At 38.9% G+C, this 14,490-nt stretch overlaps 3 protein-coding genes, 1 long non-coding RNA gene and 1 pseudogene across 4 annotated transcripts; 1 reads left to right on the top strand and 4 right to left on the bottom strand.

Annotated features, from left to right (window-relative positions):
* Nucleotides 1-1,817: 1,817 nt before the first annotated feature.
* On the bottom strand, nt 1,818-2,974 carry LOC138127574 (acyl-CoA Delta-9 desaturase-like). The gene is made up of 3 exons (XM_069043635.1): nt 2,818-2,974; nt 2,252-2,774; nt 1,818-2,201 (listed from the first exon to the last, which is right to left on the bottom strand). The coding sequence occupies exons 1-3, from the start codon at nt 2,945-2,947 to the stop codon at nt 1,880-1,882; spliced, it is 975 nt and encodes a 324-aa protein (XP_068899736.1). The 5' UTR covers nt 2,948-2,974; the 3' UTR covers nt 1,818-1,879.
* Nucleotides 2,975-4,067: 1,093 nt separating this feature from the next.
* LOC138127573 (acyl-CoA Delta-9 desaturase-like) lies at nt 4,068-5,584 on the bottom strand. Its single transcript, XM_069043634.1, has 3 exons — nt 5,383-5,584; nt 4,521-5,043; nt 4,068-4,472 (listed from the first exon to the last, which is right to left on the bottom strand). Exons 1-3 carry the CDS (start codon nt 5,513-5,515, stop codon nt 4,145-4,147), a joined length of 984 nt encoding a protein of 327 aa, XP_068899735.1. The 5' UTR covers nt 5,516-5,584; the 3' UTR covers nt 4,068-4,144.
* Nucleotides 5,585-5,653: 69 nt separating this feature from the next.
* LOC138127607 (odorant receptor 4-like) lies at nt 5,654-7,385 on the bottom strand. The gene is made up of 6 exons (XM_069043681.1): nt 6,904-7,385; nt 6,369-6,856; nt 6,213-6,314; nt 6,055-6,167; nt 5,866-6,017; nt 5,654-5,817 (listed from the first exon to the last, which is right to left on the bottom strand). Exons 1-6 carry the CDS (start codon nt 7,177-7,179, stop codon nt 5,764-5,766), a joined length of 1,185 nt encoding a protein of 394 aa, XP_068899782.1. The 5' UTR covers nt 7,180-7,385; the 3' UTR covers nt 5,654-5,763.
* A 547-nt stretch (nt 7,386-7,932) lies between these two features.
* LOC138129489 (putative odorant receptor 85d) lies at nt 7,933-9,481 on the bottom strand (annotated as a pseudogene).
* Nucleotides 9,482-12,188: 2,707 nt separating this feature from the next.
* Nucleotides 12,189-14,425, top strand: LOC138127614 (uncharacterized). Its single transcript, XR_011158284.1, has 2 exons — nt 12,189-13,529; nt 13,579-14,425. It is a non-coding gene; the product is annotated as an uncharacterized lncRNA (long non-coding RNA).
* Nucleotides 14,426-14,490: the final 65 nt, after the last annotated feature.

Genomic DNA, 14,490 nt, shown 5'->3' with positions numbered 1-14,490 from the left:
GACCAAAATTCTGCAAAATTGCGCGTTTGTTTCATACGCGTCAACGTTTTTGCATTTCCAGCCACGTTTAACACAGTTTTTTGCTTTTTTCTTGCAAACCAGACGTCTTTCAAGGACGAGTTTTTCCCCACAGCATTTTTTATTGACGATCAATTTTTTATGTAAATCTTAATTGATTCAACATTTTAAAAAGGCATGTAAAAATTACGTTTTGAAGACTTGGGTGATTGCATTAATGGGATTTTGTTCTTCACCGTCTAAAATATCTGCATTTTAAATTTCACAAAAATCCGCTGGAAAATAACTGAGTTATTAGGCTCGAAAGTCTTAGCTGAGACACCCTGTATACTATTTTATCTTCAAGCGGATCACAAAAAATAAAACAACGAGAAGTGTAAGTACTGCCGAAGTTCCTGCTTTGATTTCTCCTTTATTTGTTTTACAAGATCATCTACACTAATTTTGGTCATTGTGTGTTAATAAGTTTTCTCTTCCTTCTTCCGGCTTTTGTTCATTTAATTCAAATTATTTTCCCTTGTTCATTTTAACACTTTGTAACGATCTGGGTCAATCAATACGATTGTGATTGATAAATCAGTTATTTTTAAGCACTGAGTACCTACTAGGTACTCATTCAACCCTAGGTATGGAGACAATGGAGAGAGGTAGCAAAAGTGAACACCATATATGCACAGTTAGGTAGTGAAACCTTATCTGGTACCTACAACAGTACCAATGGTACCATGACATGAATTTACAACTTCTAGAATCTCCTCTATTTGGTCATCCAGACATTTTTGTTTCTGAATCTGTCAAAAACTTTTATCACAGCTCACACTGATAACATATTGATTGTGTATTTATTTTTTCTGTTATTACAACAGAAAGGGGCAATGTGTCTTCGGTAATGTCTTCATTAATTCAATAAAGTTCTCTTCTAACGTATCATGTGAAAACATACAGGATGTTTTTGAAAGTTGTGCAGAAATTTTAATCACGAGCTACTGGCTTCATGTAGAACTCGGAAAAAATATTTAAAAAATTTTGACAAAAAATAAAATGACATTTATTTTTTTTAAGATATACAGGGTGTATTTTTAAATGTTCCGAAATTTTACCTACGAGGTTGTGGAACAACGTAGAAGACTAAAAGCAATAAAAAAAAAATTGTAGCTCAAAAAAAAATGTCATTTAATTTTTTGACATAGAATTTTTTAAATATTTTTTTCGAGTTCTACATGAAGCCAGTAGCTCGTGGTTAAAATTTCTGTACAACTTTCAAAATCACCCTGTATTTGAAGCTAACCAGGTTGGAACATGTCTGGGTACTATTTACACCTACAGTTTCAGAATACTTCAATGATTTCCTTATTCTCCACACCTAGACCCTGGTGATTACTGTTTGTTCCGAAAATTATAGTGGTACCATCATGGTACTAATTTCCAAGATGGAATCCTACATCGCTACATTAAATCTATCTATCTATGAATGTCCTAGTGAATAGTTCTCGAAAGGCAGATCAGTGACCAAAAATTCACTAAAAAAAAAAAGAAACGATTTCAAAAAGTCTCGTAGATCTAGAACTTCATCACAAGATCAGGAAAATCTAATTTTTTATCTAGATCTAGAAGTTGTTAATCAATTGACATTAGACATTCGTCAAATGAATATTGTTCCTAATAGGCATGTATTTAGAAAAAATAAAATAGTTGTATCTAGTCATCTAGTGTTTCGAACATTTTTCAAACATTTTTGCCATCATTCTCGAAAATTGTCTCAATTGCTTCAATCAAAACACAAAAAATTATCATTCAAGTCAAGTACCAACAATTTTGTCAGTTAAAAAATGTTTATTAATCATTTATGATACAGATCGGGTCATCTAAAACGTACTTCACTTGTTGCAATGGATGATGGTACGAACACCAAGTCTCCCTTGTCAAACTTTTTTTTTCCCACAAACGCACTCTCACTTTTTGTTTTTTGGACGCGCTTCTTCACCAGCTCCACCGATGCAGTCTTGAGGTCATAAGCGAGTCCAATTTTGGCCATCAAGTCAATGAAAGCAGTGTTGGAGTTTCCGTTGTAGCTGTCCAACTCAGCCGCTTTGTAGTCCCACGGGAAAGTGTGATGGTAGTTGTGCCAGCCTTCCCCGTGGGTCACATACGACACAAACATATTATCTGTGGGTTTAATAGTACTAAAACAAGAAATGAAAGCACAAAGAATTGAAATCCTCGAGAGTAGTACCTGTCGTAGGGCTTGGTACCCCAAAGGTGAGCCACACTGTTGACCAGCCACGTGCCGTGAAGCGTAACGACGTATCTGAACATTCCTGCTACACAAAACGCCACGTACCAGTCCTCGCCCCAATAGTACCACGGCACCACCGTCGGCACCACAAACGACAAAAGCGTCGCCGAAACTGTGAAGTACCTGTGCTGCCACATCACCATCCTGTCATTTTCCAAATCGCTCATGTCGACGCTTTTCCCTTTGTTGATCACATCTGGATGCTTGCGAACCATTATCCAGCCCATGTGGGCGAAGAAGAAGCCTCGGTTGATGTTGTACGGGTCGGCATCTGTGTCCGTGAACTTGTGGTGGACCCGGTGGTCTCTCGCCCACACGTACACGCTCGTCTGGTAGCTGAGGGTGTTGCAAAAGATCAAGAAGAGGCGCAAGGGAAGTCTTGCTTTGTAGGTGCGGTGGCTCCAGAGGCGGTGGGCGCCGCAGATGGTACCGATATTCGAAAGTTCTCCCAACAAAAAAGCTGAACAGATTTTTTACTAGTATTTTCGGGTTGAGTGGCTTACCCCAAAGGAAGGTTATCCAGTAGTGCTGCGCGGTCACTAGGTGGTACAAACCGTGGAGGCCGAAATAGTGGTACGCAGTGAGGAGGAAAACGTTGGTCCACACGATTTCCCGCTTGTACGTGCTGGACATGATATCAGTTAGTGCAGATAAAAACAATTCGGCGACTTTTATAATCCGGATTTGTAATTCTAATGAATAAATATTTTTTAAACAATCGAGCTGATAAGATATGGCATAAATTATCTCCTTGGTCGAAATTAGTTCAGTTCCTATCTGTTCCTTACAATTTCGTTTGTTTTGAATGATAACTGACACTGTCTTATTTTATTCAAATCGAGATGACACAATTATTTCGTTTGAGACGATATATTTCCTATTATCTATCTATTTTTCAAAAGTTTACAAAAATGTGAGAAGATTTTAAGAGAAATGTTTTGCAGAAACTGTCTCAACCTCGTAGGTAAAATTTCGGCACATTTTGAAAATACACCCTGTATATCATATTTTATAAAACGCACACCAATGCGGTTTCCTTGTTGTAAAGCATATTTCCTAGAGATTACTTCGCATTGGCGTACATTTTATAAAATATGATATACAGGGTGTATTTTTAAAATGTGCCGAAATTTTACCTACGAAGTTGTTGGACAACGTAGAAGACTAAAAGTAATTAAAAAAATTTTTACCTCAAAAATTAAATGTCATTTTATTTTTGGACATAGAATTTTTTTAATATTCTACATGAAGCCAGTAGCTCGTGGTTAAAATTATGCTGGTTCATTCTGGGACAGCCTGTATATTGTTATTATAGAACATTTTAAAAATTTGCTAAATTGGTAGGAAATTGCACTTCTTTATCGACAACAAGAACAGTACAACTTTTCTGCACTTTCTGCACGCTTTTGCATTTTGTAAGGAAAACTGTATTCCCAAGAAACATTATTAAAGAAAAATCCATTACTTATCTGCAGTGATTTTTATTATCCGGTTAAACTTCCTAAAATAAGGAACACAGTACTAACAAAATAAGTGCTTAGATAAAAATTATGACATTTTTTCTTAGTAGCGCAGATGGAGATATCTACTGCCAGTTCTAGAAACAGAGAAATGTCGGTAAAGTCGTTTCCTTCTTCCTATACAGTTATTGATTAAAATGTTTTTCAACTTGGGTGAATATCTATTGGGTTGGCAGTCCTGAAACACATCTACAAAGCCACCTGAGGTTCTAAATAATTTTCACTTGTACCCGTGTTTTCAACTGTTTTTATTTCTATTTTTATAAGTAGGTACTGGTAACAACGTGCTTAACTACATGCGGGAAATAACTTAACTTAATTGTTTTTCGTTTTTACTATCACAATATCTTTCTATAAATAAGGGACGATCTTCCTGCTGGTACTCTTTGGAGTCGGATTTAGTAGTAGCAGTACCGGTTCTTCGCATCCGCCTCTTCACCATGTCGGGAGATACCGTTTTGAGATCGTAGGCCCAGCCAATCTTCGCCATGAGATCAATAAAAGCGGTACTCAAATTCCCGGAGTACTTGTCCAGTTCCGCCGCCTTGTAGTCCCACGGAAACGTGTGGTGGTAGTTGTGCCAGCCCTCCCCCATCGTCAAGTACGACACCAAGATATTCTCCGCCGGCTTGATATTCCTGAAATCACACTCTAGAACCCTGCATCGAAGGGTACTGAACGAGTACCTGTCGTACGGTTTGGTGCCCCACATATGCGCCGCGCTGTTCACCAGCCAGGTGAAATGCAAGCTGACCAAGTACCTCAGCATGGTGGCGTAGCACCAGGACACGTAGAAGTCCTCGCCCCAGCAGTACCACGGAATGACTGCTGGCAAGACGAAGGAGCAGAGCGGCGCCAAGATCAGGTAGTACTTGCGCTGGAACATGAGTACCGGGTCGGCCTCGAGGTCGCTCATGTCCACCGTCTTGCCCTTGGAGATGACGTCTGGGTGCTTGCGCACCAGCAGCCATCCCATGTGGGAAAAGAAGAAGCCGCGGGAGGCGTTGTGCGGGTCGGCGTTGGAGTCGGTGTACTTGTGGTGGACGCGGTGGTCCCGCGCCCATTCGTACACGTCATTCTGGAAGGCGATGGTCTGGCAGAAGCACAAGAAGCAGCGGAGGGGCAGGGTGGCTTTGTATGAGCGGTGGGACCAGAGGCGGTGGGCGCCGGAGGTGATGCCCTGGCTCGACAAGCATTGGAGGAGGCACACTAAATAATAACAATAATAATAATAGTACCAATAGTACCATTAGCGGTAACAATAATAAAGAAGTTAAGCAGGGATGGGTGTGGTCAATGTTTGGATGGGTGACCCCCGGCAAAATTAGTTTCTTCCGGTTGACTAAATTTTACAAAATATGTACGTCAGGAAAGAATTGTTCAACTTATCAATTCACTGTTGTAACACTTTTGGTTCAACGGAAATGACCCCAATCTGTTTTATTTATTTTAACGTACTTCCAAATGTTTTTCGTTTTAAAAGATGGCAGAAATGGTACTGTCAAATTTGTTGTCCACAATTGTTTTTAAAAGAGAGTCTCAACTTACCCCAAAGGAAAGTTTTCCAGTGAATCTGAAGAGTTAAGAAGTAATAGATTCCGTTCAGGGCGGCTATGTGGTACAAACAAAATAACGTCACATTCATCCAAACGATTTCCATCTTGGGGGTGGTACCGCTCATTTTCGTCTTTATGCTGCAGTGTTATGTTGACTGTGAATTCCTAACTAAGCTAATTGGTTCATGTCATTCACTTATATATTTTCCTCAATTTGAATTTCAAATTTATTTAAAATCCAAACAATGTACCTATTTTTCCCAGATTTGCATTTTTCTGTTTTTATGAACAAAAGGTGCTGCAAAATTGTCTACACGTGCAGCGGATATTGCAAAATATCTAAATTGCAAAAATGGTACTGCAGTTAGTCCAGTTAGTAGACCAAAGTGTTCAGGTAAGTATAGAAAGACAGAGCTGTCTTGAAAATCTGGAAGAAGAGGTTAGTACCACGTGGAGCGTGTTGTTTGTAGTTTACTCGTGTGAAAGTCTCCATGTTGATCCAAACCAAACCGAGACCACTAAAAACCACTCTTTTCTGAGCTCTGGTAATTATTAGAGCTATGTCTTTTTTGATTGAGTTGACAGGAAGGTCGTACCACTTCGACTGGTAAACTGCATTACCAACATCTGCAAACTATTTCCAAATCAAGAAACAAGTCTAAACTGGTACTCACACTTTCTGAGATCAGTTCTGCAGAAAAGCAATACATCGCAGTTTCAATAATTTGCATTGTAAAGTACGCCAAACATTTGAATTTGTTCACAAGACCAAATTCCCTGGAAGAGATTCTTAAAATATGACTCCAAAGAGTGGGTTTTTACCGTTGAGAAGCTATGAAGAGTTGCATGCAAGATGTAGCAATGGCGACCAGAAACTGGATCAAAAAGATGCCGCTTGACATTCTATTGATGTGGTTGCAGTACCTGAAAGTACCACTTGCTAACTCGCTGACAAATTAAATATCTGTTGCAATTGACTTGATGAGGAAGTTGTGATAGTCGATCAGTTCTTTCATCTGTTCTTTGACTTTCCTTATTGATTGATCGTCGTCAGATCTGATCGAATCTAGGTCCAAATTTTTGAATTTGAAAGCCAGCAGCTTCAATTGAACCCTGACAGGTGTAGAGATCGAGTAGAAAATCGTGTCCACTCCCCAGATGCTTGCCATGATGTAGGGAGTCAAGTAGAAGAAGCTGAAAAACAAGAAGTAGTACCAACCGGGGGGTACGTACAGGAAAACTGGGAGTTGCCCGGTTATTATGGGTTGTATCAAGAAACTCGACGCGACCAAACAACTGTAGCCCAAGTAGCTCTTGATGACTGTCGAGGCGCTCTTCATCATCTCGTCACACTCGTGACGAGTACTTCCGTCAAAATCCTCAACCCTCCAAAATTTTTGTCTGTCTTCGAGGAGATGCTCGAGGGTGGATTTGTTAAAGTGGAGGATTGTGTATTTTCCCATTATCTAGGAACCTGGAGGTCATTTTAATATTTTCGCGGGCAGAGACTCACATGGAGGTACAAGAAAATGGTCAAGACGCTCTCGATGGAGTTGTAGATGTTGTCGCGGTACGACACCAGAATTTCCACAAGTGCCAACACGATGACCAACCCAAAGTACGAAAAATTGAACAAGAATTGAATGGTTGCAAACTTGCTGTTGTTGCGAGGGTGCAACCCCCCCAACCGCAACCACCTGAGAGGGTAGAGGGTGAGGTGGTGCCAGTTGCTCGACATTTCAACTGTCAACTGACTCGTCCAGCTCTCGATAAATAATTTTATGAACATTCGACAAAAATCAAGGGGGTGGTACAGAGAAGAGAATTTTTCTCGGACTGATTTATTATTGACGCAGATGTCTTTATTCGGTGAGATTTATTATTAAAATGCTAGTTTTTAGGCGTGGTGGTTGACGAGAACCCTCCCTTAAATCGAGGGATGATCTATAATGCATGCAACGATTGCAGGGTGCAGGAAATGGATTTCTTCGGTGAAGGTTGTGCGATAAAATGACGCGAATAGTCAAAAAAATGTAATTTAAAAATTGTCTTTCAAAGTATTTTATACAGGGTGTTATTGAAAGTTGTACAGATATTTTAACCACGAGTTACTGGCTTCATGTAGATTTCGGAAAAAAGATTTAAAAAATCCTATGTCAAAAAATAAAATGACATTTATTTTTTGAGCTACAATTTTTTTAAATTGGTTTTAGTTTTCTATGTTGTCCTACAACCTCGTAGGTAAAATTTCGGCACATTTTAAAAATACACCCTGTATATCATGTTTTATAAAATGTACGCCAATGTGAAGTAACCTATAGGAAATATGCATTAAAACAAGGAAACCGCATTGGTGTACGTGTTATAAAATATTATATACAGGTGTATTTTTAAAATGTGCCGAAATTTTACCTACGAGGTTGTTTAACAACGTAGAAGACTAAAAGCAATAAAAAAAATTGTAGCTCAAAAAATAGCTCGTGGTTAAATTATCTGTACAACTTTCAATAACACCCTGTACTTAAAAGACGTTTCGCTAGATTTCCAGTTTGAAATATTTCATTATTAAGAAAAAAGAAGTGTAACTTAGAAGTTTGGTAACGAAAAAATTCCAACTGCTGATTTTTGAAACTATATTTTTCAAAATTGGAAAGTGCTTAAGATCTAGTCGTGTTCGAATGACACCATAGTGTTCAGATAACTATAAAAGGACATTGCAGTTTTAAAAATCTAAAAAAGAACATTAGTCTTGTCCAAAAAACATTCTGGAACTCACTTGGGTGAAAGTCTTCAAGTTGATCCAAACCAAACCAAAACCGCTGAAGACAATTTTCTTCTGCGATTTTGCAATCACTAAAGTGACGGTTTTGCGTACTTCTAGAACACTAGTGTCGTACCAGGGCGAGTTGTAAACCGCGTCTCCAATACTCTCAGACTGGAACGACCTCAAGTCATAACAAGATTCTTCTTAACTGTTCGGTACTTACAGCTTCTGAGAGTACCTCCGCATTGAAGCAATATATGGCAGTCTCGATCACCTCCATGGAACAGTACCCGAGACACTTCAACTTATTTGGAAGAAGAAACTCTCTGCAAATGAGCGAAACAGTTGACAGTTGAATTTACTGTCTGGTACATACTTTTGTGATACTATAAACAACTGCATACATATAATGGCGGTCGAGACGATGACCTGGTTGAGAAAAATTGCATTGGTGTACCCGTTGATTTCCTTGCAGTACCTAAAACATGTTTGTTCTTGTTCCTTTCCCTTGTTTTGGGGTACTCACTCCACTAGAAAATTCTGATGGTCGACTAGTACTCTTAACTCCTCTTGAAACTCCTTTTTCGATGCGTCCCCGAAACTCCAGTTTTCAAACTTGTACTTCAGCAGCTTGAACTGGACGATCACCGGGACACAAATCGAGCAAAAGATCAAATCTGAACCGTAGATGCTTCCAATTATGACTGGGATCAGGTACCAGTAGGTCAAGTTGATCACGTGGAACCATCCTTTGGGCACGTAGACCCTCACCGGAAGATCGCCAGTCAGAATGGGTTGCAGAAAAAAATTCATGATGACCAGGAACGTGACCACGATAAAGTACCGCACAAAATTAGTCGTGGTGGTGAGAATTCGTTGACACTCTTGGCGAACCTCGTCTGGGAAGTCTTCCACTTGCCAGAAATTGCAGCGCTGCTCAAGTAGGTGCGACAAGATGGGCTTCTTGAAGAAGAGGTTGGGGTACTTGCCCAGGAGCTAATCGGAGACAATCACCAAAAATTTCTGCGTCTGGTGGGAACTTACGTGAATGTACAAGAACACGGTTTGCAGATTCTCGATGGCCTCGAACACATTGTTCTGCACTGTGGTCACCACGCCGATGCTCGCGAGGGTGAGGATGCACAAGAAGAAGAAGTAGTTGACGCAGAAGTAGATGTTGAGAAGTTTTGATCTGGAGTCGGGGTGCAAGCCGCAGACTTTCAGCAGTTTCAGGGAGTAGTAAGTGGGGTCGTTGGTTGGTGGTGGCCTAAAAGAGTAAAACTTGTTTTGAACTCATTACCTTTAAAATGACATTTTGCGACCGCATAGTAGTGCGTAAAATCGATATTCGCGCACTAGTGCGAATGTTTTTTTGGATGATTTTGAAGCACTAGTGCGCGAACGTTGATTTCGCGCACTAGTGCTTGAAAATTATCCAAAAAGCATTCGCGTTTTTGAGCATTCTGAAAAATAATTTGACTTGATAATAATAATAATCTCTGGTGTGCAAAATGCAATTTTTCCAATTTGGATTATGACAATTTCGAAAGAGTGACAAGCCCCTTTCTATTCATAAAGGATATACGAAAAATCAGACATAATGTTCGATGCTAGAAGACGTATTCAGCATATTCGCGCAAATGAAGCACTCGCTCCTTCGTCGCTCGTCGTCAAATATGGCGCAAAAATGTTTTCTCGCACTCATTTCGTAAATAACTATTTTGTGGTGATTGGACCAGACTTACATTCTAGATGGTGCCAAACAGGGAACTAGTCAGGAGATTCAATAATAATTTGTTTTATATGCAGATGGTGATTAATTAGTCACGAGTGGAGCTTGCTTTAAATAAAGAGCGCCGGTAGAAATTATAAAGGACGCATAAAACATGATAAAGTGGCGTTTAATTAAAGTAAAAGATAATTACACAGATGGTAATTTTAATTATTCAGTTGGCGAGGTAGCGTCGAGAGTGGTAAAAATATAAATATAAATTTAAATGAAAGTGTGACAGTTTTGTGTTAATTAATGGTAACTCGAAGAGCAACGAAATTGATCGTAACTGTAAATTGATACACTGGAAAAATATAAAAATTTTAATTATGCATAGGTATAGAAATTAGTGTTAGTGCTTTCAAGGGAATTGAATTATCATTGGGTATTTTAATGAAATATTCGTAATGAAAATAAGTGCGGCCTCAATGCCGTGTCTCATTTTTATAATAAATATACGGATAACAAGCTTTGTATTAGAGTTCTATTTACGACACAGGGTGTTTTTGAAATGCGTGCACAAATTTTAATCACGAGCTACTGGCTTCATGTAGAACTCAGAAAAAATATTTTAAAAACTCTATGTCAAAAAATAAAATGACATTTATTTTTTGAGCTACAATTTTTTTAAATTGTTTCTAGTTTTCTACGTTGTCCTACAACCCCGTAGGTAAAATTTCGGCACATTTTAAAAATTGTAATAATACACCCTGTATATCATGTTTTATAAAATGTACGCTAGAATTTTTTAAATATTTTTTCCGAGTTCTACATGAAGCCAGTAGCTCGTGATTAAAATTTGTGCACGCATTTCAAAAACACCCTGTATAATTAAACAAAAAAAGGTGAGTCCATGATACCCAAGATTTGACCACAACATGTGTCTCAGTAAAATCCGATACATTTTAGTTGCTTAAGAAGATGATTGAGAATTATTTTATTCATAATTTTATTCCTCTTGATTTGTTGTATTCAAAAATTTTACTTTATCAACCTGTGCTAGGAACTCTTGTTTTCAACGTGCCGTAGAAATTTATCTCTCTCGTGGACCATGGATAATAAAGAACACAAGTACAGTCCGATAAATTGATAAAAAATTGTGATACTGGATGAGGAAAAGGAATGGTGATTATTTATTCATCGAACAAAGAAAAATTGCTTCAAAAAATGTTTGCTTTATTTATAATACAAAGAAACTAATTGAAGAATTTTAGATTGATACAACTCACTGAAGAATCTCTATTGGTTCCCAAATGGAAGATCAAATGAAGAAATCGTAGAAAACCTCCAAGAACTTTTTTTTTAATAATTTACTTATTTGTTAAACACGTCCTGAAAAGTACATTTCTGAAATTAATTTTAATGATACAGAAACTCTTAAATATTGGCAACAACATAAAGAAAATAAAATGGAAAAAATTCATATTTCTGAAAACACTAGATTACATTTTTTCATTAGAAACTCATTCCTATGGGTTTTTTTTGGAAATTGATAAAGGAAATGAACTAACAAGTTACATAATTCTGTAGCACTTAAAATATTTAAAAACATTCTTTTACAAAAAGAAAATGTGTGCCGAGGTGAAAAAACGCACCTTGACAGAAGTTGCAGAAGTTGTATAAAAAATTGGTCCCAAGATTGAGCCTTGCGGGCCCTCAAATTCCTACTTTTCATTGAGATAATGTAGTTTCCAAAAATTGAAAGGTGTAATAGCGTTAGTTTAGAATGTGACTGCGTTTGTTAAATGGTTTGTTTCTTGAGTTTTTTTCTAAGTTTCTAAACTAGTGATTTTCCAGAAAGAGACACCTCAATAAAGAAAGTGATATCTCTGAACAATACATGTTAGTAAATAGTTGTGAATAAATTTCAGGGTGAATTCCTTACGAAAAATGTGGCTTAAAACCTAAATAAAAAAGTTTTTCGTTAAAATGAGTACTTTTCTCAAAAACAAAAATGTAGTTCTCTAATTAGTTCATTTGTCTCCCTAAAATCGCATTAGTTTTGATTTTTTTTTTAAAACGTTCCACGTTTAAATTTTTTCTTTAAACCATTATTATTTCGCAGTATTTAAAAAAAAATTACGGATATGCCAGAATGCATGTATTTTTCTTTTTTTCTTTTATTGAGAAAACTACTCATTTTATCGAAAAACTTTATGTAGGTTTTAAGCTACATTTTTCATAACGAATTCACTCCGAAATTTATTCCCCACCATTTACTAACACCCTGTATATGCATATTTTGTGAAAGCATAACTTTGGAAAAATATTGTAGCAGGTCAAAGTGCCACTATTCGTTTTGGCCGGGGTAGGAGGCCAAGAGGTCCTACTTATGCTCGCGGGACAATAAGATCGCTGTTCGAAGATCAGGAACAAGCAACACAACGCACGGCATATGACGTCGCGACGCGCCCACCCTGCCGTAACCTTTTTTGGGGACGCTCATTTCGAAATAATTCAGTTTGTTTGTGCCGTCAGTCAATTCATTTTGAGTTTATCGGTTCAGGGTTCATTTTTGTTTATCGGATCACTTTCAGTTTTATTTCGGTTTCGCTTTCAGTTTCACTTTCGGTTTTCGTTTGTTTCTTTCGCGGTTTCTTTAGAGTTTTCATTGTAGAGTCTTTGTGCCAGCCAGTTTTGGGGCGGCTGGAATCACACATGTTAGCCCCTAAATTTTAGGCTGAGGTGGCCTCACGCCTCTAGGCTGTCTAGCTGCGGCCTATCTATTCATCGTTCGCTTTTTTCTTCTTTCTCCTTTCCTTTTCCTTCAATCCTTCCTCTTCTTCTTCTCAGCTCGGGTAACCGTACGGCAAAGTTAATTCCGATTCCCTTTTGTTCCCGTGACTTGCCGGAAAGTTATCTTCTTCTCTTCTTTTCCCTAACCTTCTTCCTTCATCCTTGTGGTGTCCAACCTTTTGAGATCCTGCGGGAAATTGCCGTCAACATCTATCGTGTGTTACGCGTGGACTCACCGACACATTACCGCTTCGACATCCGGATTTTTCGATCGGTAAAGTCCAACGTAAACAAACCGGCGCCATGTTCGACCATCTGTCATTTAGCGTGCAAGTGTAGGATCGCCGGAAGTTGTCATCAAGATGCGCGGTCAGTACAATAACCGGGACGCCTTATCGCCCAACGGAATAAGGTCCAGATCTTTCGGGTTGATCTCCTAGAGCCGGGGGTAGCCAAAAAAAAAAAAAAAAAAACCGATCGCGAGCGGAAATTAAAGAGGACTCGGTCGGCGACCGCCGAGCGGGCGGCAGGTGCCGCAAGTCGCGAGCTGCGAATCACGTGCGTGGCGTTCGGGATCCGCAATCATCCCTGTGGGTGGATTGCCGAACGCCATGGCGCTTATCGTCCGGCGCTGCCAGCCTTCGGGGCCGTCGAGGAGCCCGAAGATTTACCGTTTACCGTTTTGCCGTGGTCGAGAAACCCCTCGTCATCTAGCGAGATAGAGGTAATTATCCTTCATTAGCGAATTCACTTCACTAATTTTCGTCCGTTAGGGGTAGTTCGAGCCAGATTACCGTTACCGTACCGCGAAGGAGAACCGGAAAGTCCTCCTTCGAATTATCGAGAAGCAACCCCTTTCAGCGGAAAGGTAATTACCGAATCGATTGAGTTTCGCAACACTAACGACAATTCGTTAGGGGTTGTTCTTTAGGGTCAGCCGGACCAGGAACGTTGTTCTTTAGGGTCAGCCGGACCAGGAACGTTGTTCTTTAGGGTCATTCGTCGCCGCGTCGCTTTTAGGGTGATTGTTCACCAGGACTATCGTTATATGGGGTGATCGTCGCCACATCGTTCGTCAGAGTGGTCGTCGCCAGACCGCAAACCGTCCATTAAGGTCATCGGACCACGTACCGTTTCACCAAGGACTAAAGAAAATCGTCAAGGTCACACCACGTTACCGGCGTAAGATAAGTCGCACAATTTAATTGCGGATTTGCGAAAAATCAAAGAACGCCTCAAATATCCCGCTTCTCAATATTTAGAACCGTTTCAATTTGTAAAAATCTCGCATTTCAATAATTTCAAATTTTTAGAAAGACTTCACAAAGCTCAAGTTTTCAAATTTCACATTTCAATTATTAGTAGCAGTTCTTCTACTTCCAGTAAATTTGCAATTTTTTTCAATTATAGAATCGATGTTAAATTAACGTTGTAAATTTATGAAAGCAGAAGACTGCGCTTCATTCTTGTTTCACGCATGCAACAGATTTTCCTTTCGTTTTTTTTTTCATCGGAGTTGTATTAATTTTAAGTTTATTCACAAATAAGTTACAAGGTCACCTGTAAAGGAAAGCTTTCTTGATAAGACCAGAATAAGGTATTGAATAAGATCATTAATGTGAACTGGTTCGAAATTTCAATTAACAAAATTACGTAGAGTAACGTTGCCAATTCCACGGACCAGTGCACACTTAAGTAAGCATTTCGAATTTCCTGGACTGTTGGACAAAAATTGAATAAACCAATTATTTAATTCGCAAGGAATTAAGTTCTTTCGTATTGACTCCGAAGCATCCGAGAAACTGAGCACTTGTCCCGGCAGCTGGACA

This window comes from Tenebrio molitor, chromosome 4 (assembly GCF_963966145.1).
Source record: "Tenebrio molitor chromosome 4, icTenMoli1.1, whole genome shotgun sequence".
Classification (NCBI taxonomy): domain Eukaryota; kingdom Metazoa; phylum Arthropoda; class Insecta; order Coleoptera; family Tenebrionidae; genus Tenebrio; species Tenebrio molitor.
The sequence above is the reverse complement of the archived record's forward strand: the minus strand, read 5'-3'. Positions and strand labels throughout refer to the sequence as shown.